The sequence below is a fragment of the Chroicocephalus ridibundus genome, chromosome 12 (assembly GCF_963924245.1).
Source record: "Chroicocephalus ridibundus chromosome 12, bChrRid1.1, whole genome shotgun sequence".
Lineage (NCBI taxonomy): Eukaryota > Metazoa > Chordata > Aves > Charadriiformes > Laridae > Chroicocephalus > Chroicocephalus ridibundus.
Window position 1 is genome coordinate 2,403,302 of NC_086295.1, and position 23,330 is coordinate 2,426,631.

The 23,330-nt window shown below is 51.0% G+C and overlaps 3 protein-coding genes across 9 annotated transcripts in view; 2 read left to right on the forward strand and 1 right to left on the reverse strand.

Annotated features, from left to right (window-relative positions):
- The window catches only part of OSBPL2 (oxysterol binding protein like 2), a 37,647-nt gene extending 32,217 nt beyond the window's left edge, over positions 1–5,430 (forward strand). For all 3 annotated transcript variants that reach the window (XM_063350014.1, XM_063350016.1, XM_063350015.1), the window contains 3 exons: positions 547–670; positions 1,356–1,446; positions 2,675–5,430. In XM_063350014.1, the coding sequence (XP_063206084.1) occupies positions 547–670; positions 1,356–1,446; positions 2,675–2,777 (318 nt within the window). In that variant the 3' untranslated portion in view covers positions 2,778–5,430. The remainder of the gene's footprint in view (positions 1–546; positions 671–1,355; positions 1,447–2,674) is intronic.
- Positions 5,431–6,466: 1,036 nt separating this feature from the next.
- ADRM1 (ADRM1 26S proteasome ubiquitin receptor) lies at positions 6,467–14,149 on the forward strand. 3 transcript variants are annotated; one of them, XM_063350018.1, is made up of 10 exons: positions 6,467–6,567; positions 7,387–7,597; positions 7,852–7,968; positions 8,048–8,171; positions 8,597–8,683; positions 10,922–11,003; positions 11,227–11,456; positions 11,770–11,927; positions 12,867–12,969; positions 13,926–14,149. In XM_063350018.1, the coding sequence occupies exons 2-10, from the start codon at positions 7,388–7,390 to the stop codon at positions 14,030–14,032; spliced, it is 1,218 nt and encodes a 405-aa protein (XP_063206088.1). In that variant the 5' UTR covers positions 6,467–6,567; position 7,387; the 3' UTR covers positions 14,033–14,149. The 3 variants fall into 3 exon arrangements, with proteins under 3 accessions (XP_063206088.1, XP_063206090.1, XP_063206089.1); XM_063350019.1 differs by lacking the exon at positions 6,467–6,567 and adding an exon at positions 6,654–7,278; XM_063350020.1 differs by lacking the exon at positions 8,597–8,683.
- A 652-nt stretch (positions 14,150–14,801) lies between these two features.
- Positions 14,802–23,330, reverse strand: part of LAMA5 (laminin subunit alpha 5) — a 93,110-nt gene continuing 84,581 nt past the window's right edge. For 2 of the 3 annotated variants that reach the window (XM_063350013.1, XM_063350012.1), the window contains exons 60-80: positions 23,100–23,242; positions 22,676–22,861; positions 22,253–22,389; positions 21,696–21,849; positions 21,422–21,555; positions 21,135–21,297; positions 20,564–20,695; positions 20,201–20,352; positions 19,689–19,821; positions 19,269–19,409; positions 18,914–19,044; positions 18,664–18,831; positions 18,434–18,566; positions 18,143–18,300; positions 17,837–18,023; positions 17,409–17,561; positions 17,128–17,287; positions 16,890–17,020; positions 16,704–16,794; positions 16,175–16,294; positions 14,802–16,045 (exon numbers count right to left, since the gene is read on the reverse strand). In XM_063350013.1, coding sequence (XP_063206083.1) covers positions 15,891–16,045; positions 16,175–16,294; positions 16,704–16,794; positions 16,890–17,020; positions 17,128–17,287; positions 17,409–17,561; positions 17,837–18,023; positions 18,143–18,300; positions 18,434–18,566; positions 18,664–18,831; positions 18,914–19,044; positions 19,269–19,409; positions 19,689–19,821; positions 20,201–20,352; positions 20,564–20,695; positions 21,135–21,297; positions 21,422–21,555; positions 21,696–21,849; positions 22,253–22,389; positions 22,676–22,861; positions 23,100–23,242 — 3,062 coding nt within the window. In that variant the 3' untranslated portion in view covers positions 14,802–15,890. The remainder of the gene's footprint in view (positions 16,046–16,174; positions 16,295–16,703; positions 16,795–16,889; positions 17,021–17,127; positions 17,288–17,408; positions 17,562–17,836; positions 18,024–18,142; positions 18,301–18,433; positions 18,567–18,663; positions 18,832–18,913; positions 19,045–19,268; positions 19,410–19,688; positions 19,822–20,200; positions 20,353–20,563; positions 20,696–21,134; positions 21,298–21,421; positions 21,556–21,695; positions 21,850–22,252; positions 22,390–22,675; positions 22,862–23,099; positions 23,243–23,330) is intronic. The other variant, XM_063350011.1, reaches the window with a different exon arrangement.

The window sequence follows — 23,330 nt, forward strand, 5'->3', positions numbered from 1 at the left end:
CGTCCAAGCTGGTGGAGAGAATGCCTGCTCTGACTGCAGCTGCTTCAGTGTGAGCCTGGTGTCTTGGGTTAACCTGGCTGCGAGATCTTTGCACTTAGAGTAGCTAAAGTATGGACACACGTTCCCTTCTGCTGATCCTGCTGTTGGAAGACAGGCTTCTGAAAAAATACAGTAACTGGGCAGCTGGGTATTAACTTCAATAGTTTCGACAAGACTTCTTAGTCTTCTAGGTGTGGGTAATTTTTTCATAAAAGTCATGATGTTAAATGTCACATCTGGAGGAAAATCTGTCTTGATCCTCTGAAGCAAAGACTGCTTAAAAAAATGAAAGGTGCGATTTGCATCCCCTTTTGCCTTTCCTTGTCCCTCCCCTCCAACAAAAAAAAAAATAGTTTGTATGAATCTAACCTTGCTTTCAGGGTAGCCAGTGGGAGAAGGTTTGACTTGGTTATTTCTCTTGCAAGTTCTGTTGTATCCATTTGGTACAGGGAACTCAGTGTCACTTTGCCAAAATAACTTGTATGTTATCTTTACTTTGCTTTTAAGATGTACAATTTTACCAGTTTTGCTGTGAGTCTCAATGAGCTAGAAAAAGGCATGGAAGCAATATTAGCTCCCACTGACTGTCGGCTACGTCCAGATATCAGAAACATGGAAAATGGAAACATGGGTACGTGTTTGCTGGAGGAAATATTTTCCTATTAGTAAATTTGGAGAGGGATGGCTGAAGGGAGGCTGGCTGATACATGAACACTGCCTTCAGTTTCTCATTCCCAGAGCAGCCTTAACTCTTTCTCATCCCGTGTTAATGAATGTGGTTTTGAACAAGGTATGATGTCTGTTTTCTCCCAGCAAAGTCTGGGAGAGCAAATGTGTCCAAGGTGGATCCCTAGACTGCTGACCTATGTTATGGTGTGTTTGCGTGTTTGTTACCTTGGGGAGAACTGCCAGACATGCTCCCGTGCTCTGGAGTTTGCCTGGAAAGACATGTGCTGAACAGACATGCTCTGTTGCTCTGGTGTTTGTCAGAAAAAACACATGGCCAAACAGTGAAAAAAAAAATCACTCTATTATGCTTAATTTAAGTTCTTTCCTGCTGTCTGGGTGCAGTGTTTCTGACAGATAAAACAGCAAAATTTCAGTTTCGACTCAGTGTTTGTAGTAGCAACTTTTCTGAGATGCCAGTTTTATTTTTTTGTTGCCTGAGATTTTCATTGTTCAGTGAGATTGTGTGCAGCAAATGCTTTCTCTTGCTTAAATGAACTATGTTTCATTTCTCTGCAGTCTTTTCTGTGTTTCCTGCGGTTTTGTTTCTGTTTTGCTAAGTAACCAATATCTCTTGAAATGTTTGTTAGATGTGGCAAGCAAAGAAAAAGAGAGACTAGAGGAGAAACAAAGAGCTGCTCGCAAGGAGCGTGCAAAAGATGAAGTGGAGTGGCAGACACGGTAAGGGGGAAGAAGTTGGGCACTCGTTTAATGCTCGGAACAGTTTGGAATACTGCTTAAATTGGTTTTATTCAAGACAGCCTTTGTTTGATTTCCTGCATGACAGCACAATTTGTGGTGTCACTTAAAGCATTTGCTGGGTCAACAATTAAATAATGTAGCTGGAAGCCAGAATTGCTGATAACTTTGTCCTGGAGAAATTATCTAATAATAAATGCTGAAACCTGTCATGATTAACTACTGTGGTAATGCTGGATTTTTTTGGTTTTTGTTTTTTAAACCCACATAGGTCAAACTTTTGTTAGAATGAATAAAATGTTAGGTCTCATCTCTCCTTTAACCAATTTCTGTCCAGCTTTTGGCAGTTAAGACAGACGTTGTGGTCCTCTAGGGCCTTTTATTTTCGCACTCTTAGGACTTCTTGGCTTGGATACTTCAGAAATTGCTTTTTTGATAGCGTGTTCAAGTGACATCTCGGTTGTAGAATGCATCATGGAGTAATGTGTGATTTGGCTCCTACTCCCACTGGCTGCTTTTCACAGATGCCAGTGCTGTGCAGTCAGTGTACGCTCAGGGCCAGTTTCTGCAGGTGCTTCCTTCAAAGGCAAGAACTTTGGGATGCTCCCATGATTTCATGCAATTCAGAAGAGAAAGCATTCTCTTCCCAAAGCCTGGAGGAGCAGCTACAGACTAATTCCAGTTAATGCCTTTGAAAATCTCTTCCAGAGAACATAAAATTGTTTTCAGTCAACGTGGCTAAAAAGGGAGCATCTGTTAATGTTCTGTGCAAAGTACAGCTCTGCAGAACAAAACCGTTTCCTGTTTGGACAGGTTTACAAAAAGGATTGTGTAACTGATTTGGCATTCTTTTAAAGTACAAATTAATATATATAACCTATATATAATCTAGAGTATCAATGTTATTTTTATTTGGAATAGGATGGCAATTTTAAAATGCATTTCATACTTCTTGACTTGATGTAAAAAAAAAATTAAAAAAGATGCTTTACAAGGTGGTGATAATTGTGTAGGAAGTTTAATGCCTTATTTTTCATGGTCAGAATATTTCCTAAGAATTTTTTTCTGATAAGAAATACCAATGTGTTTTTACAATGTTTTGTGAAAGAAGCAAAGTTGTGTTTTTTCCCTGTTAATAACTGTTCACTCTGTTTACTTTTTTCTTTGATTGTTTCTTTTCTTTCCTTTTTTTTTTTTTTTTTTTTTACAGATGGTTTCATCAAGGCACTAACCCATACACTGGGACTTCAGATTGGCTGTACTCAGGTGGCTATTTTGATAGAAATTTCTCAGACTGTCCAGACATATACTGAAATTACGGAACCAATTGCTCATCTCATCTGGACATCTAGTTACTAGATTTCATTCCAAGCCAGTTACTCTGGTTTTGTTGAAAGCAAAAACCAGCTTTTCTAAGTAAATTTTAACAAAAATTCTATCTGTCAACAATCAAGGATTTAATTATCACTAACGTTGGATTGCCAAATATTTAAATACTGTTGTGTTCTTTCCATAAAGCTGCACCTGAAATCATTCTTTCAATCACTTTTTCACTAATTTTCAAAGGGACCTTTGGTTCTTCATTTTTCTCCCTAGTTTCTTTGTCAGGAAGATACGCTGTATACGGTAGAGCACATAAACTACGTAACTTAAAATAGAGATAATATCCTTGTTACTTAGTACAATAGTGAAGAATCTGAAGTTTTTGGAACTTGGAGCAGGGATGAAAAGCTAATATGGTACCACCAGGATCAAATCTAGTACTGCGGATACTCCCCGTGAAGAGATGCATGTGAATTCCGTACGGTATGTAGCACTACGTGGGGGCTGGAGCGCCCAGCCCCCCCTCTCTCAATACGATTCAATAATTCAGAGACTCGGGGAAACAAAAACCCAACCTGAGCTGCTCAAACTGTAGTTGTCTGTTACAGAGCATTCACAACGTTTGGACACTGTGAGCATTAAACTGTATACCTGTGATAAAATTACATAAAGCATACGTCAGGAGAAGGGTGTGTTAAAAAGCGTGCTTTTTCTGAAGTCAAATGCTGTTCTTAAAATACCAGAATCTTTGGAAGCAATTGCAGGGATGTAGAGGTGGTTACAATGTACAATATATTGCTTGCTACCACTCGGAGGCTTAAATCCTCCGCACTACCTTTGGCAGCTTTGGCACTATGTATGCTTGTAGACTAAACTTTTATTTGGAAGCACTTTGGTATGTATATCCACACAGGGTCCTATTTTGGGGAAGTTTTTGTTTGCATGTTTTTCATTATTAGGCCATGTCTGGTTTGTATGTTGTGAAAAAGCAGAATCAATTTAAAGCTTTGGCAGAGTTATACCTATTACAAGTTTTCTGTGAGCACGTGATGTCAAAAAGTGGGATTTTTTTGTTCCATATCAAACCATTGAAGCCATATAATACTGGAAATAATCAATTACTGAATTGACGCATTCATTTTCTTTCAAGCGGTACACTTTGGGGGGGTAAAGAGGGAGAGAAGCTTGGAAAATTAGGTCCAGTAATTAAAATTAATCCTACTGTTGCGTCTTCTTTTAGGAAAGCTTTTAATTGAGTAATCAGGCAAAAATGGAGAGCGGCTGCACTGCTGTTAAGTTTACAGTAATTCAGAAATTGCTGGTGTTACGCATCAGCAACTTGAAGAATTTATGGAAGAACTGGTCTGATGGATATTAAAACATGTTTGTGGTTTCATCCAAAGAGTAGATTTTTGAAGTGCTTCTCTTCCAGACACAGGATTAAAAAGCAAAAGAAAATGAACATAGTGATGGAGAAACATTTTTGTATCGAATCATGCATCTAATGATTGGATTAACTTTATATTTTTGGGAAACTTAGTTGTTGTCTTCATCGGAAAAATAAGAGAAGCTGTAAAACTTCAAGGCAGTCAGTAAGGTCCTAATCTGAAACGTGCTCATGGCAACTTTATTCTGTTGCCAGAAATGGTACTTTGTGCTGATTGCCAGTTTTTAGGACTTACAAGCCGGACTCGGCAATATGGTGCAGACAGTAGGGTTGTGTTGGGTCCCAGTGAGTGCAGAGACCCTTGACTTTTTTAAAAAGACATTGCTGATCCATATGGAAGCATAAAAATACTTTCTATAAAAAAAAAAAAAAAAGAACTCTAATGACAGTGCCAGGCACTATAACCCCCTTTCCAAACTCGCTGGAAGCAGTTTAGGGAAGCCTTTGTTAGGTGAGGATTGAAAGGATTCACGTATTAAGCCAGTTTAACATCTCATGGGAGTTTAAAACTTGCTTAAACTAAATAGTATGTTTAATGCTGGAGTAGTGCTTTTACAACAATACATATAAATAGAAATTGCCTTAATGGAAAAACTGTAGAATAACTGCTAAAGAAATATGCTGTTTATAAGAAGTGTACAGGTTAGCATCCCTCTCTTCTAAGTTATGATTTAAATTCAAAGACCTACAGCCTTGTGATTATGTGAATGCATGAAAAAATTCTAACAACGTGTTTAATCCAAACTTCAGTATAGAATCTTCATGGTATTTAAAAAGAAACTGGGAACATTTCTAAAGTAAGAACACTTCATTAGTTTTGTCTCTACCCCCTTCTCCCCTTCCTTTAGTGTAAAGTTTTTAGTAAAATTTCAGTTGAGTTCCAAAACCATTTTTTTTTTTTTAATTTATTGTTCTTCATTGACAACACTTACAAAATACTTTCCCCTCAGTGCTGACACATCTGTGCTTGGCTAGCCATGGGACTCCTAATGCTCTGAAAGTGAAAAAGTTTTATTTTCGATGCAGATCTCGCCTCAGTAGTTTACGTGTCAAAACGTTAATAACTTTGCACCTTTTGAAAGAATGTCACTTTTATAACTTGATTAAACACTGTATATAAGATAACTGTGTTAGTATATGTTAATACAGCTATATAGAGAAACCATCTAGAAAGAAATTAAAACAAATACTTAATACCCTTTGGGCCTCCAGATGGTGACAGAGAGATTTTTGATTTTGGTACGAGGGCAGCTGTCTGGTGGGGCCGGAGGGCAGCTGTCTGGTGGGGCCAGAGGGCAGCTGGAGGTGGCTCGGGCTTGGTTCAGCCATCTCCGGGGCTCGGCTTTGGTTCAAAGATGATTTAAATTGGCCCTTTGAACACCTCCTGGCATGCCATCGAGGCTTTCTCCCAGCGCCCTGGGTTCTGTAGCAGCCTGTTGCCCTGTGGGGTGACAGGGCATATCCCAGAGTAGTGATGGCGGGGGGATAGCGATGGCTGGGCGCTGTGGAGGCCGGGCTGGGGATGGAAGGGGAACGGACTGAGTGCTCCCTGGGCCGGGCCTGGCGCTGGGGCAACAGCGGAGGGGCCGAGGGGGGACGGGGGCAAGTGGACAATTACCTGTACGGCTGAGGCAGTGTCGGGTTGTAGCTCAGGAGCAGATTGTTCAGACACCAGGATTTGTATAATTATCAGCATCCAGATTAATGAGGACAGGAAGCACCTACACTAAATTAGCCAGAAAAAAACAGAATTAATGAAGAGTATTTATTCTTGTTTAATAATAAAAAATAATTTCTCAGTACATTTTTTGCTGAAAAATGTTTTTAAAAAAACAGATGAAGCCTCTTCCCTCGGGAAACGGGGGCTATGCTGCGGCTCCTTGAAACGCCCGGGATTTGGGTCATCACCACTTCAGCTGTGTGAGGGCAACGGGCCCTCAGCCCCCCTGCCCCTCAGGAGACGCCTCACTGAAATGCATTTATTTTTGTAATATTTAATAACGGCCGGCCCCTCCCTCTGTTGACAGGCCTGCTCTGTACAGGTCTGCGGACGCAACCGTTGCGCTGTAAAGCTGTAAATGGCAATAAAGGTGGTTTTGGAGACGCGCCGGCTGCGGCCTCTGCTTGGCGGGTGGGCGGGAGCGCCGCCATCTTGCGCCGCCGTGACACAGCAGGGCGCTCGGGGCCACCGCCCCTGACTGACAGCCGCGCCGGCCAATCGCGCGGGGCCGCGGGCGCTCGCGCACCGCCTTGCCCCGCCCCGCGCCGAGCGGGCTTCCGGCGCGCGGGGCAGGAAGAGCGGGGCGGCGCGGGGCCTGCGGCGGTGGCGGCAGGTACCGGCGGGACGGGGCCGCTTGGGCCCTCGCGGGGGCCGGCTGCCCCAGCGCCCTCCGATCGCCTCCGCGCTCGCCGGGGGCCGCCGGCCGCGCCCCACGCCAGGCAGTGGCGTCTCCTGCCGGGGGAGGCCTGGGGGGACGCGGCGCGGCGGCCTCGGGGGGCCCGGCTGGAGATGGCGGCCTGCGGGTGGGCGGGGGGCGCCGGGGGCCGCTACGGGCCGGACTGAGCCGTGCCGGGTGTCCCGGCGCCTCGTTGCCGGCTCTGCGTGAGGGGCCGGGGCCCGGCTCCCCGCGGCGGTGCTGGGCTGGGGCGGCGCGGGGGGGGCGGCGGTATCGCGAGCCTAAAACCAAGTGCAGAGTCACGCAGGCCGAGCGGCTGCTGGGCCCGGCCTGCCCGGCCGGCCGGTGCCCGCCCCGGGGGGACGGGGCCGCCGGGGGTGATGAGGCCGGGCACCAGTGGCTCTCTGCGGGGTGCAGGAGCGGGAGCAGGGAGATCGGCGTTACCGCAGCGGCTTCTCGGGGTTAAAAGGTCCCTGACCCTGTGAGCCGTGATGACAACCGAAGAAGGAAGCGCTGGGGGGAGGTGGTTTCGTTTTCAGGTGCCTTTAGCACGTAGGCTCCTTGTCATTAGCGCAGATCTGTGGAGCGTCCTGTCTTCATCCTGGGTTCGCTGTAGCTCTTCTGGATCACCCTGAAATCCTGCAGGCAGTGAGACAGATGGTTTTTGTGTAGATTGCTTGATAAAGACTGAATTTGGATATTGAGAGAACATGGGAAGGCTTTTCATCGCATCTGCTGCTCTTTCTCTGTTTCCAGGATGTCTTCAGGTGCGTTATTTCCAAGCCTGGTGCCAGGCTCCAGGGGCTCTTCAAGCAAATACCTGGTGGAATTTCGGGCAGGGAAGATGTCCCTGAAAGGCAGCACTGTAACCCCAGACAAGAGAAAAGGCCTTGTGTACATCCAGCAGACTGACGACTCCCTCATTCACTTCTGCTGGAAGGACAGGACTTCGGGCAACGTCGAGGATGTGAGTATGGTTTTGGGTTTCAATGCTGAGGCAGTAAGTCATGGTCTGTCTTGTTCTTCCACTGGCACTGCTGAAAGAGCTTCTCCAAGGCAAATTAGGACGAGAATGCCACTGTGGCCTGACTTCCTAATCCTCTCTGCTCTGAGGAGCAGGTGGAAGAAGGTTTGGGGAGGAGGGCAGAGGTCTTTGGGGGAGGCTAAAAGGAATATGAATGTATTTCCTCAAACACTTGTTTCTACTGCCGTGTTTTCCAGGATTTGATTATTTTTCCTGATGACTGTGAATTCAAGAGGGTACCTCAGTGCACTACTGGCCGAGTGTATGTATTGAAGTTCAAGGCAGGATCAAAACGACTCTTCTTCTGGATGCAGGTTTGTGGCAAGCTAGTAATAAAGATCTTGGAACAAAATATTTCCAGTTTGCCTCGTACCAAGAGCAACTTTCTTGCAGGAGCCGAAGACAGACAAGGATGAAGAACACTGCCGTAAAGTGAACGAGTATCTCAACAATCCACCAATGCCTGGGGCTTTGGGTGGAAACGCCAGCGGAGGCCACGAGCTCTCGGCATTAGGAGGTACAGTCCATTCTCTGCTCCTTCACGTGAGAGGCTTTTTTAAAAAAAATTATTTTTAGAATAAGCAGTTACAGTTTCCTAGGAAGAAATTCCTGATGGCTTTGGAGGGTGAGTTGGGGACAGTGTTAATACCAGCAGTGTAAACGTGCTTTTAGCAAAATAAACTGCGCTGTTATAATAGGTGCAGGCTGAAAGTTAAGACTGACAGAAGAATCTCTCTTTGTTTGCAGTAGATTCTCTGGAGTCTTACCTCTTTATGAAAGCAAGTTGCATTTATCTTTTATGAGCATCATGAATCAGTAAACACTTGAAACTGTTTTTTCCATACAGAATGTGATGCCAATTAATCTCCTGCTGTTTGAGCCGGAGTACTGTGAAAAAAACCTATGTGAATATGTTGTGTTTCAGAATGTTTTTGTTTTTAGGTGAGGGTGGCTTGCAAAGCCTTCTTGGAAACATGAGCCATAACCAGCTCATGCAGCTGATCGGACCAACGGGCTTAGGAGGACTTGGTAAAATGCTTTAATATCTTTATGCCAAAATGGTATTTTCTCCTGCCAGGTTAAATCTTACCTGACGATATTTTCAAGTAGTGCTATTGTTTTGAATAGCGCTTCTTTCACCTGAGAAAGCAAGGCCCTGCCTCAAAGATGAGCTAAGGGGCAAAAAAAGGATGCAGGAAATGAAGGGTACCAGATTCTACACGGCACTCCTCTTAGGGCTTGACCTGCGAGGAACATTGGTTCTGCTCCTTGTTCCACTGAATCTTCTGCCTTTTTTTCCCCTCCTTTTTTCTACCTTTCCTCTTCCTCCTAAATACTCACTGGAGCAGGGACTGAAAACCAGGGCTGTCTTCCTGGTGAATGTCCCAGTTGCCAAGCTGCGGAGCTGCTCATGTGTCTCTGATCCAGTGAATATTTGTGTGCAGAGTAGGAAGAGTTGGAGAGGGAGGCTGGAGCGTCCCCACCCCACAGCACTCTCTGGTGAGAGCAGTGAGGCTCAGGTTTTAGGCCCTTCTCTCCTGGGCCACGCTGGGGAGAGTCTGAATCACCGCACTCTTTTTCTGAAGGGGATGAGAGGTGTCGGAGTCCCTGCTGTGGGCCGTTCTGAACGCTATCTGTGCTCCTAGCCCAGTAGAGAGCATTTTCTGAGAGGTCGGACCCTTGAGTGGAAGTGGGCAAAGGAATGTTTGGCAGGTGGCGGTGATTAAGGTTCTGTGCTTAAGCTCCGAGGTCTGTTTTTGTGGATCTAGCTCGTGTCTTTTTAGCTTCAGATGCAAATCTCACGTTGGTGGGATGTTCAGATGCAAATCTCATGTTAGTGTTGGAAGATTCTGGCTTTTTAGGATGTGTTTGGAAAAGATCTTCCTTCTTGAAGCTTCACATGACTCCTGAGACTATCTTCCTCTTCTTCTCAACACTTTCTCAGCAGCTCTTCGTTCTTTGCCTTTACATCTAGCCATAAGACAGATTGACATGGAGTTCACGCCTGTAACGCAGAGAGCACCATCTGCTTGCCTCTGCAAACGGTGGTTGTGGTGAATCCGTGTGGATCTCTTCCCCCATTAGTGTCTTGTTCTTTTGCATCTGGTTTGCATCTCTTGGGACTCTGACTTTTTTGCAGAGCTTCTGCAACAAAGGAGCTTTCTTGCTCCTGGGTAAATGTTCCTAGCAAGGACAAGCCGAGTAGAGTGGCGTGTGGTACGGCCTGGTCGGCGTCTCCCTGCGGTTCCTGCTGCTGTGGAAGCTCTGTGGTTAGTGAACAGAAGCATTTTGGGCACGGCTCCGTAGGAGCGGGTCCTGCACTGAGGAGGGAGCTGGTGTCTGGCTCTGACCTCCAGTGTTCAGCTTCAGTTCGTCACGTTTTTGCTAATGGAGCGCTGTTGTTCTGTCCTCTGCTTGCAGATAGTTCCCGGAAAGTGGGTGATGAATGCAGGTGGTTGTGTAGGGCTGTGGATTTATCAGATGCGATACAAGAACCACTGGATGGGAAGCGTGTGGCAGATGGAGCGTTTGGTTGATGTGGCTCAAAGGAACTGTAGGGGGACAATGGGTCACTGACAAGGCCAGTGGACCCGGAAACTGCGATAAGTCCTTGCTAGTTGGGATGTGTGGGTAAGGGAGGCTGATTCTGATTTCTTTTGCGTACGGCAGTTGGCTCAAAGGCCAAGTGTCGGTTTCCTGCTGTGTTTCCTGATCGCTGCTCCACTGGGAGCACTTTGCTTGTGCATGGGATTGTCCTGACTTTGAAGTGTTTAAGGACTCTCATTCTGCTGCTGCATCTCTGCGTTAGGTTTGAAGCTGCAAATCCCGGGTGTATGGGCAGACAGCAGCGGTGACTCGAAGGCTGCCTCTGTGATCCTCTGCGGAGGGCCTTGGCTTTAAGGTTTAGAGAAAAGTTGGATTTTTGGAAATGAATAGGTAATAGGAGAGGGCTGTGTTACAATGATCGTGTACGTACAGCACAAACCAAAGTCACTTTATCGTTGTGTACATCTAGAAATTGAGTCATTTCTAAAATGCACAACTCTCTCTAAGGCAGTTTTCTAATAGGGATGCAAGATCAGGAAACAAGAGCTGTTAATACACAGAAAAGGGCGGGGGGGTTGGTCTGGGCTCTTTCACCCCCTCCTCCTTTATTTTAGCAAATAAAACCTTTCAGGTACAAGAGTGACCTCTCTAGAGCAGGGAGGTGCAAAAACCCCAAAGAAATACATTTCTGAACTTGTTCTTCCTTTATGTTTACGGAAGGTGGGCTGGGGGCGCTGACGGGTCCTGGGCTGGCCAGTCTGCTTGGAAGTGGGGGACCCCCGACCAGCAGTTCGTCGTCCAGGTAGGGATCCCGTCTGGTCTGGGGCCGTGGTCGTTCTGTAACGTAAATTTGCCACTTCTGTGGGAGGAGTCGTGGCCTACTGAAGGCATTCAGGCTGCTTGTTACCTCTCTAAAATGAGGTAGGAGCTCTTCATATTGTAAGGGCTTGAAAAGAAGCTTTACAAAATACGAGGGGCAAAGCTGTTTTTTGCAGGGAATTAATTATACTAATTATCTTCTCCAGCTCTCGCAGCCAATCGGCTGCTGTGACGCCATCTTCCACGACTTCTTCTACACGTGTAACGCCTGCCCCGTCCGTTCCTGCGGCTGCATCGGTGACCAGTCCGAGCCCCGTACCAAGTTCGGGTAATGGAACCAGCTCAGCCACGAGCCCAACCCAGCCCATTCAATTGAGTGACCTTCAGAACATTTTAGCTACTATGAATGTGCCATCTGGAGCAGGAGGACAGCAAGGTAACGGTGTTCTGACCAGACAGCTGGATCCAGGAGTCCTTTGGAGCTGTTTTACTGTCCTGTCCTGTTCCAAATTGGTTTGAAAGGTCTCTTACATTTTTTTTTTGGGTTCTTTTTTTCATTTGAGTGCTGCTTTCATTTCTTTGCTGCTTGAAGAGTCTTCTTCTCACTCCAGAACTGAGAGAAGGAGAAAGGATGATAGCAGTGTGCTAACCGTGTTTTGGTTCTTCTCTGACTAGATCATGTAGTTTACGTGACAAAAACCTGGGGTTTTGTACATAGTCTGACAGCCCACTGTTTATTTTTGTCGTAGTTGACCTGGCAACTGTTCTGACTCCCGAGATAATGGCTCCCATCCTGGCCAACGCTGAAGTTCAAGAACGGTTGATGCCTTACCTCCCCTCAGGGGAATCTCTGCCGCAGACTGCAGAAGAGATTCAGAACACCCTGACGTCTCCTCAGTTTCAGCAGGTACGTGCCTCGCTGTCACGGGAAGAGCCGTTCTTCCCTCCGCCCCCGTGCATCATGAATCGCCTTGCGCTGCTTTTTTCGGGTTCCTGACGCTGTTCAGAGGAGGGGGTTGCCCTGTGGAAGCGGAAGGGAGGAGGGATGGGATTTCACGAGCGCTAGTTCTTCCTTCCCACTGTCACCCAGGGGCAGATCAGGTATTTTTTTTTAACCTTTTTCTTTTGAAATTGGGCTTTACCTTTCTCTTTATTATAAATACTCTCTGGCAAATGACAGGGCTAGTAGCAAATTTGTTATTGCCTGTGAAAGTGGCTTGTCAGCAATCTCCTTAAGGGTCATTTCAGGTGACCAAGGGGAAGAGATGGTCGTGTTCACAGCGCCACATCCCCTGTTTCTCTTGAAACACGAGTACTTAATGCCAGGACTGTGTGTGCTGAAAGCTGGTGTATTCCAGGCCAGTTTGAAATAGTTAGTTATACTGATTGATTGAAATTTGTCAAGCTGCAAAATTTCCATGGCTGTTCTTAGTTTAAACTATGGCAGCTCTTCTGTGCAGACAAGACTTGGAAATGAGGGCTGTTTGTAACTGGTGATTTGATAGAGTATCTGCATCCAGATAAAGATGTAGGCTGTCCATGCACTAAACCACCTGGAGGTTCCGTCGCTGTGGTTTGGTGTTGCTCCGTCCGCGGGGCTTGGCAGGTTGTGCTCGCTGCCGTCTGGCTGGCGAGGAGCAAACGTTCCTGAGCGCGGGATCTGCGGGGGGCACAGCGAAGCCGTCCCGCGGGGCTGTGCTCGCTAAAGGAGAGTGGCTGGACCCAGGTGGCCCCACTGCTGGGTCCCCGTGCCCAAAAGGGCCTGTGCGGCTACTGCCCAGCAGCACCTGGTGCTGGAGAAACATAACGCAAACATTTATTTGATGCTGTTAACTCTGATTCGCAGGCCTTGAGCATGTTCAGTGCTGCCTTAGCTTCAGGACAGCTTGGCCCACTCATGAGTCAGTTTGGCTTACCCGCGGAGGCCGTAGATGCAGCAAATAAAGGGGGTAAGTTTTCACAGAATCTTCATGTTTGGAAAGGACCCTTAAGATCATCGAGTCCAACCAAACCCCTACAATCTCTGCCACTAGAGCATGCCCTGAAGTGCCACATCTAGACGTTTCTTAAACACCTCCAGGGACGGTGACTCAACCCCCTCCCTGGGCAGGCTGTTCAGTGCCTGACCACTCTTTCAGTAAAGTCATTCTTCCCAATATCTAACCTAAACCTCCCCTGACACAACTTCAGACCATTCCTCTGGTCCTGTCATTATTCACCGGGGAGAAGAGGCCAACACCCACCGCTCTACACCCTCCTTTCAGGTAGTGCTGGAAGGAGGTTTTTGCTTTTGGTGCTGTTGGGAACACAAAGTGCTTTGTTGGGGTGGGGTTTGGTTTTTTTAAATTCTATTTTATGTTTTTCGCACCGCACACAGCCATTGGATGCGGAATGTGATGATGCGCTTCTGTGTAACTGTCAGAAGCCGACTCCTGCACTGTTCTTTTTACATTGAAAAGGCGCGTGTGTTCCCCAGCAGCCAGCGTCCCGTCAGCCACACGTTTAGCGAAGCTGGGGTCCTGCAAAAAGAGGGGCTGAGCCTTGGCCTTGTTTTTGGTGGGAGTTTTTCATGATTCATCTGAAATGAGTGAATGCAGTAGGGGCCTATAGCACTGGGTATCAGTTTTCCAATTTCCCTAACGAGCTTTTAGCATCCATTCCATTACTGAAGTAATCGTGGTCTGAGGCTGCCTGTGCACAGTTAAAGTGCAGAAAATGCTGCTTGCAGCAGAGGGATCCAAATGCGTGTTATGTAGTGAATGAGTGTTAAAACTTTCTTCCCTGCTAATAGAATCTTACTAAAGCAACGGTTTGCTTTCCAAGTAATGACGCTTAACCTCACGGGGACAACGAGCTGCGTCCCAGAAAGTGCAAAGTTAACTAACTAATGTGTTTTAACTTGTAGATGTAGAAGCGTTTGCCAAAGCAATGCAGAACAGTGTCAAGTCAGACCAAAAGGAAGGAGACTCTAAGGACAAGAAAGACGAAGAGGAAGATATGAGTTTAGATTAAGTTATTTGCTCTTCCTTACAGATATTCCTAGATACTAACTTAAGCAACTGCAGTAGGATTACTAACTTCATATTATGCTTATATAAATCTACAAGTAAAGGAATTTTCTTTATCTGCCATACTGTTCTTTCTCAGTCTGTTACACGTGCGTGCTGGAAGCCGTACTCGCTCTGTATTTGCTTGCTGGTCACTTTGGATGCTTTTGCCATCAGGCTAGACCGATTCCTCCGCGGCCCTTGCGATGAAGGGCTGAGCCCCGTGACGCTCTGAGTAACCGGCGTCTCAAGGGCGCGTTGCTGACTGCCATCCACTTCTGCGCCCACCAGCTTGTGATCTGCCGTTGTCCCCCCCGTTCTGCTGCAAGGGGCGTCCTGCCTGGGGTGCAGCACTTCACCTCTGCGGAGGAGGAGGTTTCCTTTCGTGAACACCAGAGCGTGACGCGACCCCTGCGGCTGCTGTGCTCGTGGGGGGGCTGCTTACGGCAAATACAACTGTAACGTCCCCGTTGTGCCACGCTGGAGCTGGTGGTTATTCCTCTTCCTGTTCTACATCAGCCTTATACTTGCTCTTCACCAGTAAAGAGAAAGAGTAACATAAAACTTTATTCGACTCCGAAGTATGTACCAGTGATTTACAAAGACCATCTTTAATACTACAACTTAAAAAACAGGTCATAATTACATTTGTTTAAGATGGACATGTTAAAAACCCATTTTACAATATTTACCCCTCATAAAAAAAACACCCCACAATATACTGATATAAGTTATAAGTCCATTTCAGAAGCAAGATTTTGTCCCCAGGTGGCTAAATATATATATACACACACACAAATATATATATGACGTGTAAGTGCACGAGTGAAGTAGGTGTCTGGAGAGAAAGCGTTTTCAGGTGCAGCCCGCGCGGCACCGGGCAGGAGCGGGGCTGGGCAGAAGGCGGCTGCTGGCGGGGGGTGAGGGATGGGACACCTCGCCCCCGGCCAGACTCAGAGGTAACCGGTCCCGCGTCTTCCCTGTCAAGCAACAGTCTCTTGCTGCGCGCAACAGGACGTTTGTCAGTGTATCTGCCAGCGCTGAATGCGACTGCGGAGTCAGAGTGGCGTTTGTGTCTCTCTGCTTTCCCTCGGCAGCTCTCCCAGCCCGTTTTGTTCCTTTGTTTTGATTCTTATAAATTAATCTGATAAGAAGATGCTAATTCTGTGAACAGAATTTTGTCCGAGTTCCCCCTTGCAGAGCTTTTTGCGTAGCGGTGGCAGGTGAACCGAGACTGACCTTGGGAGGAGGTTAAATGCGTCCTTGCTTATAAAAACACAAAAGTGACGGAATTAATCCAGTTTGCCCTAATTGCATTTATTATAAACCAGAAACTGCCTACAGCCTTTAGCAGAAGACAGTCTGTGACTGTTATTAATAGCCTCAAGTGTTCTGTGAACTAAATCTATGTGCGTTGTGAGTGTGGGGTGAAGGGAACAGGATTTAGGACACGCTGCTGAGCTTCAGCCCACGTGCTGCAGAGGACGGACACTCTTACGACGAGCCATGTGCCAGCATAAGGCCTGGTCCAGACACTTGACCACCGGGGAAGGACTCAGCCCTGTCTCCACATCCCGCTCCAACTTTTTGGTTATATTTGTGAAAAATGTCCCCGAAGTGCCCCCTTCTCCCCACCTTTCTCCCCTGCCCTCCTTCCCCTTGGATTCCTGGCCCCTCTCTGGTTTTGGCCCCAGACTTGCACCTGCAGCCACTGGAGATCAAGCATGTTTGACCACGGTTAATGCTATCGAGTAGGTGACGTCCGGGGCCCGGGGAGCGGTGCAGCTTTCTGGCGGTCAGGCTGTACACGGAGGTGCACTTACTTATAGCACGGGGCAACCCTTAAGGCCAACGGAGCCCCTGACAGTCCCGGCTCGCGGCAGGTCCACGTGGCGCCGGTTAATCACCAGGTTCCTGATACAGCCCACGTAATGAGGGAGGGGGGGTAACGGTGACACTGGGCTGGCCTCGTCTGGCTCTGCAGGAGGAGGAAGTCAGAGCAAGCATTAGTCTGGCTAATAACAGGGCAGGGGAGTACGTACCTCTGTCTTGCACCTGGAATGGTCTCTCTCTCTTGGCTTTGGGGAGAGCATCGTTCCCAACTCACCTGGGAGCCCTCCCACGGAGAAGGTGCCCCTTGCGCTGGGTGCAGGAGGCTGGCTGGGTCCCACCGTGTAGTTGCCGTCCGTGTCCACGTCAACCTGGATTATGTTTTTCCATTTGGTAACTTCGAAAGAAAACAAGAGTCAGTGCCGCTTCCTCACCCAGAGAGCAAGTCCGCCTCCGCTCCCCGGCCCGGGACCAGTACTGGAGCGGAGCAAAACTACTAGGAGGGTCCGCGGACCTGGCCTGGCTCCTGGGAAACAGTTTCAAGAGCTGCCCCAAAATCTGTCCTTTGGCCACAGCAGCCACCCATAAAACACCAGGTCTTTCTCTAGTGCTAAGGGCTTACTAATTAGGAAATTACTTAATGGCAACTACAATCTCTCAAATTAAGTGCAGGTGGGAGCTGGCAATTAATACAGGTGGGAGCTGGGGTTTAAATACCCAGGGAAGGGCCCCAGGCTCTCCCCAGGAGCTGGAGGCTGAGCAGCAGGAGTGGAGCAGCATCCCCGAGCCAAGTGCCGTCACCTCACCTGCGATGGTGTGCCACTGCCCGTCGCAGAGAGATGGGCACGTCACCGACGCGGAGAACTCATCAGCCCCAACATTCGCTCTCACAGTGACCTGGTGTGTGAGACAAACCCATTAGAGGCCCAGTGCGCTGGGCAGAAGATGGCCACTGCCTCTGAAAACCTGGCGGGAGGCTACCCTCCCACTACCTTCGTCTCCTCCATGTACAGGAGAAGATGGTGGCTTCTCCTCGTGCCGACGTGGAAGATGAGGCCAGAGGCACTGCGGGGACGGACCTCCAGTGTCACCTCCAAGTCCTGCTCGGTCACAACCCCATCAGCTGGAAGAGAAATGCCACTGGTGAGCAGAGGGACAAGGGACCTCTGACCAGTCACGTCCCTCCCAGTCCCAGGGCGGTGGGAGCCAGCCCAGGCTGCCGTGGGGTACCGAGGATGATGGACCCGCCATCCGCAGCGAAGAAGACCCCGCTCTCCAGTGCACCCTCGTAGCATGGCGTCACCCCAAAGGTGCGTGAGGGGGGACCCAGGGGCCTCCCGTCCAGCTGTGGGTTCCTCAAGCAGCCATCAAAGCTGGAGGCCAACGTGACCTGCAGAGAGAAGCCACGGGAGTAAGCGCAGAGCGCCCAAAAACCCGCAGGCGTGGCCCGATGCCTCAGGACTAGGAACTAGCAGAGAGAGGACGATGCCATAGGACCACTAAGCCCTTACCGGTATGTGAGCCTTGGCTTTTCCAGCTGGGACACCCCCAACGTACAAGGGGGTCTGGGCCACAAAGAGCCCCGCGGTGGCCACTGCAGCACCCTGGGCTCGTAGCCCATCAATGACCAGCTGGGCTCGGCTCTGGTCTCTGCTGAAGAAGACCTGCAAGGACGAAAGGTCAGTGCTAGGGCTGGGGGTTTCCCGGGTTGGGAGGAGCCCCAGGGCTGTGCCCAGGGAAGGGAGACTCAGCTCGGAGGTTCAGCCAGCCCTGGCTGTGGTTTTGCTGTCCCCTTTGGACACCCTGTTGGTGTCCCATTGAATTTGGAAGTGATGCCCAGAGCAGGGCTGCACGGAGCTAACCCCTGCATGGGCACCTGGCGATGGCGGGGAGCGATGTAGTTCAGGGAGGTCCCGCTGAGCCCCAACCCTCTGCTCACCGTGTGCCACCGCCGGTCCCGGTACTTGTCTTTGCTGCGGATGCGCAGTCGGCGCCCGCCGACATCCACCAGGAAGACAAAGCGCCCGTTGGAGACAAAAAGAGCCATGAAGGTGCCCTGCTCGCCCGCCACGTAGAAAAGCAGCCCACTGGAGGAGTTCAGCTTCACCTCCAAGGAGAAATGGGACCTGTGGGGACAGGGCGGTGACGGGAGCACCCTGCTCTCCCACAACTGCAAGGGACACCTGCTCTCCAAGCGATGGTGCCCGGGGCTGAGCTTGTGTGGGGAGCACAGGGTGAGCCTCACCTCTGGCCAAAGGAGGCTGGGATCTCCTCGAACTCCCAGCGACTGCTCGGGGCACCCCCGAAGCGGAAGGTGCCCCCGGCTGCATGGGGCTGTGGGTGCAGCCAGCAGAGCCCGTCCCAGTCGTGGCGGCGGCCCTTTGAGGCGGGCTTGCCTGGCACCTACACCAGATACACCAAGGAACGGAGTGAGGGGAGCACCCTTATGGGTGTCACGGGGTAGATGTGGTCAGCAAAAGCATAATGGTGGCATCTGAGGAGGATGGAGGGGGAGAGGATGCACAGCAGCTGGTACCTTGGGTTTCCGTCTGTCCTTCTTTGGAGTGACCCTGAGCTGCTGCGGCTGCTCACCCCAGGGACAGCTCATGGTGACGTTGATGCTCTCCACGTTCTGCTGCAGGTCCACCACCATCTGTGGCTCTGTCACCCTACACACACAGGGAGAAGAGGTGCATGTCACCAGGCCAGCTGGGAGGTGAGAAGGGGCTGAGCCTTGCTCTCTGGAAGTGGCACGGAGATGCTCACCGCTTGACAAAGACATTCCCGATGCAGCCGGTGAGGTTGCTGAGGGCACCTGGCTCTGGTGAACCCCCGAGCTGGAAGAGCAGCCGCCCATCCTGCCGTCGCTGCCGCCGGCTGGGCCCAGCACCTGCAGCAGTGTCCTGCAGCTCGTCGTCCACGTACAGCCGGACCCTGCAGGGGATGAGCAGCGTAGGCTGAGCGGGCCCCCGTGGTCATCGGCATGACATCACCCATGCACCGCCAGGACACGTACCCACGGGCATCGCTGTAGAAGGCCACGTAGTGGGTCCTGTCATCCGCATACGCATTTTCAGTGGTGACTTCGGTTTCCAGCAAGTTCAAGGCCAGCTGTCCCCTCTGGAGGGACACCCGGCACGTCCCCTCCTGCAGAAAGCATCACCCCATTATTCCTCAGCAGCTGAGCCCCAGGGAAGGGCCCGTTTCCCCACTGCCCTCCAGGAGCTCAGGGCACAGACCTCACTGCGGATTCAGCCCCTGGCCCCACCAAAATCCCTCCCTTTCCCAAGAGGGAGCAGCACCATCCCCAAAGCAGGAGCCGATGTTTCTGCCCCACTTCCAGGACACCCAGGGGGACTGCAGGTGCCCACCTGGCTGCTGTGGAGGTAGAGCAGCCCCTCGTGCTGGCTTGTCCGGAAGCTGAAGCCGCTGTAGAAGTCCCGCAGTCCCGGCACGTCCTTCAGGGCCAGGGTCAGGTAGCCACGGCCGTGGACACTGACTGAGCGAGCCACCTGTGAGGGACACCATGGAGGTGAGGTTAGAGCCTGGCCCTGGCATTGCAGGGGTGCTGAGAGGATGACCGAGGTGCTCAGGGTCTGGCTGGTGCTATGGCCAGCTATGGCTATGAGGAGCACCTCACCATCACCCCTTGCACCGAGGACCTGAGGGTTTTATGCTTGTTTCTGTGTGAACGAGGGGAGGTTGGGCCTGTCCTGGGGGTCCTGCGCTCCCTTTCCCCAACAGACTCTTTCCCCCGCATGCTGGCCAGGCTGCCGGAGATTTGTGCTTACCAGAAGGTCCGAGGTGCACCCATAGCTCACGCCGACGGTGCTCATGCGCTTCAGGTCGACATACTTGCCAAGAGCCTTCAAGCCCTTCATGCAGCCCCGGATGGGCCCACCCGTGGGGAAGAGGGCTTTCAAACTGTGGGAGAAGCAGACACTGTCACGAGGCCAGCCCCAGGCAGCACCCAGCACCGCAGCCCTTCAAATAGAGTGCTTGGGAAGGACCCACGATGGCCACGTGTATCTCCAGTGCCTCAGGCACAAGGTTGCTCCAAGGTACCCAGCATAGCAAAGGAGGACTCGGTGACACGCACCAAGCATCATATCCCTCACCAGAGATGGAGACATCCCATACTCAAGCCCATGATCACGGGCAGGAAAAGGAAAGTCCCACCCTGGAGCTTCAGCAGGGCCCCAACATCCCTGGATTTGGCTGAGAAAGGGCCAGGGCCACTCCCAGGGACACTGGAGAGGAAGATGTGGACTGTCCCCCCCCCAGCACTGCGGGCTGGACCCACCTGGGGGGCAGCACAGCTGGGGGCACACCACCCAGGTAGTAGGAGACAGCGTTCTCCAGGGAGTTCTCCTGCTCCACCATGAAGATGGTGAGACGCTCCAGCCGCACCAGGATGCGCTTCTTGTTATTCATTTTGAGGAGGAAAATCTGGATCTGGAGACAGAGGAGAAAAAATGATCCACCAGCCTGGGGCAATCAGGTCCATCACAGAGGGCAGCATGAGGTGTCTGGTTCATGGCTCTAGTCAAAGACCTTCTTGCAGGTCCTCCCTGCCCTCCCCCAAAACAAGGGTCCAGGTGCCCCCCCTGCCCTCTGGATGAGGAGCCCCCCCAAGCGAGCCGGGCAGGCGGCCGCTCCCTCTTACCGCTTTGTTTGTGGTGCTGCTGATGGTCAGGGAGGAGGAGTTGCTGCTGGGTTTTGCCATTTCCAGGCCAGTGCTGAAATCATAGTAAAGCACCAGCTTCCCATCCCGGATGGCCAGGCACAGGAACTGACCCTGGGGGCGGCAGGAGGGACACTCAGCCCCATGTCCCGGCGCCCAGCATGCAGCCCCACCCGCCCTTTAGCACCAGCGGGAGCAGGTCTCACAACCAGCACCTTGAGGCGTAACTGCGACGATTATGGGGGATTTATCTGCTCGGGGTGGCACTGCCTGTCCCTGGGAACCCTGGCCCAGCTCAGAGGGTCTGTTCACGGGTGCTCTCAGAGTTCAGAGGAGTCTCTCTGGCACCAGACAAGTGATTGCCTCTGCTGGGAGGTCTGGGTCCAGCCCTCTTCTGGCTTTTATGAAATACTGCTCAGAGCAGCGCTGCCATCTCCAAAGCCCTCTTCTACCCGGTGCCCTGAACTGGGAATGCCTGCAAGCGGAGCTGGGATTGCCCCAGCCCACCAGCTGTGGGGTTGGATGAAGCCTCCCCAGGGCAGCAAGCACCTGCCTGGTTCTCCAGAAAGAAGATGATGCCGTTGTAGGAGACCACACGGATCTCCTGCTCGAAGCGCTTGGTTGTGCCAAACTGGCTCTCAAACTTGATCTCCGCATAACCAGTGCCATCAAAGTAGGAGCCATCGGTCAACCAGGGATCTCCTGTGGACTTGGACCTGAGCCACGCAAGAAGAGACCAAAGGTATCACTCCAAAGTCAACTGCAATGCTCTGGGGCAGTCAAGGGACAGGGTAAGTGCCATGGACCAGAGCTGCCCCCAGCCTTGGTGCAGTGCCCTACCTCGCACAGGGCTTCTCGGCGGTAGTATCCAGCTGGAAGGTGTGTTGGAAGTTGTACAGGCTCACCACCTCCTCGTTCAGTGTGTCCAGCTCCAGGCACCCACGGTAGTTGGGATAGCGCAAAGTGGGAGGAGGCTGGGAATGAAACCGGACAGTTAGGGCAAGTTTGATCCTGGCTTTCCCCTGAAATCAAGGGCTTTCCCCTCCATGAAGCTCCAAAGGTATCACTGGTACCTCCCAGAAAACCGGGCCTCCCTCCCTGCTGGCTGTCTCACCGTGAAGCTGGAAGGGTAGCCACCCACGTAGAAGACCACGTTGCGCGGGTCGAGGTTGAGCAGCCCCTGCTCCCCCTTGGCCACGCTGTCTCCCTTGGTCTCGTGCACCGTTTGCCTCTCCACGATGACTGACATCTGCCCATACTGCAGGATCCTGCAGCAGGGAGGGGTGGTCAAGACAAGGGAGAACCCCAAAGAGGAGAAAACCCCTGAGCCTCCCAACAGCCCTACTAAAGAGGGGTGCATCTCCCACCGAGGAGCCCCACAGCAGCAGTGCATCGAAAGGACTCAGCACTCATGTTATCAGCACTGCCACAAGGCTGAACAGACCCTCCGTGAGGAGCTTCATCTTTCCTCTCCTGCAGGCACCCCCAGACCCTCCATGACATGGGAAGACACCATCTCCCTGCTAGTTTTTTTGGTGTATCTCAGTGTTGATCATTTAGGCATAACTGGATGATGGGCCTGCCTGGGCTTGAGCATAGCACTACCATGCATCCTCTGCAGGGACAGTCTCCTGCTGAACTTCCTCGGCATGTGCCCCATCAGTCTCCTACCTGTTGATGCTGATGGTGGCAAACTGCTCTCCAATATCCTCATCGACGGTTAGGGAGGCTGGCTCCTCATCGCCCAGTTTGTACACCCAATGCACTTTGTGGTCCTTGAGCACGATGCCCAGGTAGTCTCCAGTGGCCTGAATACAGGGAGAGACAAGGCCACATGTTGGCATTCAGGACAGGCAGGAGCATCAAGCAATGCTCCCCCTGATGCTCGCAGGGCTGCGCTGGCCAAGCACCCCAATTCGCACGGCTCTCCCCATCCACCTCCAGCCAGGCTGATGGCTGCACCCAGGGCCTGTTCGTGCTCCCTGCAGAGACACCCAGGGAGCAGGCGAAGGGCAAGGGGCTGACATCCAGGTGTGATCCCCCATTAACGGGGGATCAACATGGGCTCCCACTGCCCTCCTGGCCCCATCTCACCTCCCGGCTGCCCAGGTACAACACGAACCGCCCCTCCTCTACTCCGTCCTGCTGTCGCTGCCGGCTCCTGGGCTCAGGGTTTTGGATGTAGAATTTGAGGGATGTATAGGCTGCCAAATCCTGCAGGTTGCTGGGCATCCGGACCTGCACACCCGAGCTGCCGTTGAACTTCATGGGGACTTTCACCTGGAGGGAGAGAAATCCAGACCCGTGGCACTGAAACCACTGCTGCTGCCTCTCTCATCACTGGCAGCTTTACCAAGTCAAAGCGTTTTCTGGAGTCTTCCCACGAGGAAGGGACCTTGCCTGGTGGCCCCAGAGCTCTTCTTGATACCCCTCCCACTTGTATACTACCCTTAGGTAAGCCCTCATTCACCCCAACCCCCGACACCCTGTGCACAGCTCTCACCCTCCCGTGACCAACCTTGCTGGCGGCATTCCTCGCCTGCGTGATGAGCTGTCGGATCCGCACAATGTTCTCTGACACGGTGGCGTTCTTGTTCCTCCTGTTCTCCAGGCTGCTCAGCTTCCCCAGCAGCAGCGGGATGGTGCTTTCCAGGCTGGACACTGGGGTTGGGGAGGAGCCAGGGGTTTTGAAGGTTAGTGAGGAGAGAAGTGAAGCTCAGGTAATTTTGAGACATGCAAGTCAAAGCAG

What these genes read in the sequence shown, in the direction of transcription:
- ADRM1 (XM_063350018.1), top strand. Translation starts at nt 7,388, where the DNA reads ATGTCTTCAGGTGCGTTATTTCCAAGCCTGGTGCCAGGCTCCAGGGGC. An exon ending in CGAGCTCTCGGCATTAGGAG is followed by an intron (nt 8,172 to 8,596) that starts GTACAGTCCATT and finishes TTTTGTTTTTAG; the next exon opens with GTGAGGGTGGCTTGCAAAGC. An exon ending in AACGGGCTTAGGAGGACTTG is followed by an intron (nt 8,684 to 10,921) that starts GTAAAATGCTTT and finishes TGTTTACGGAAG; the next exon opens with GTGGGCTGGGGGCGCTGACG.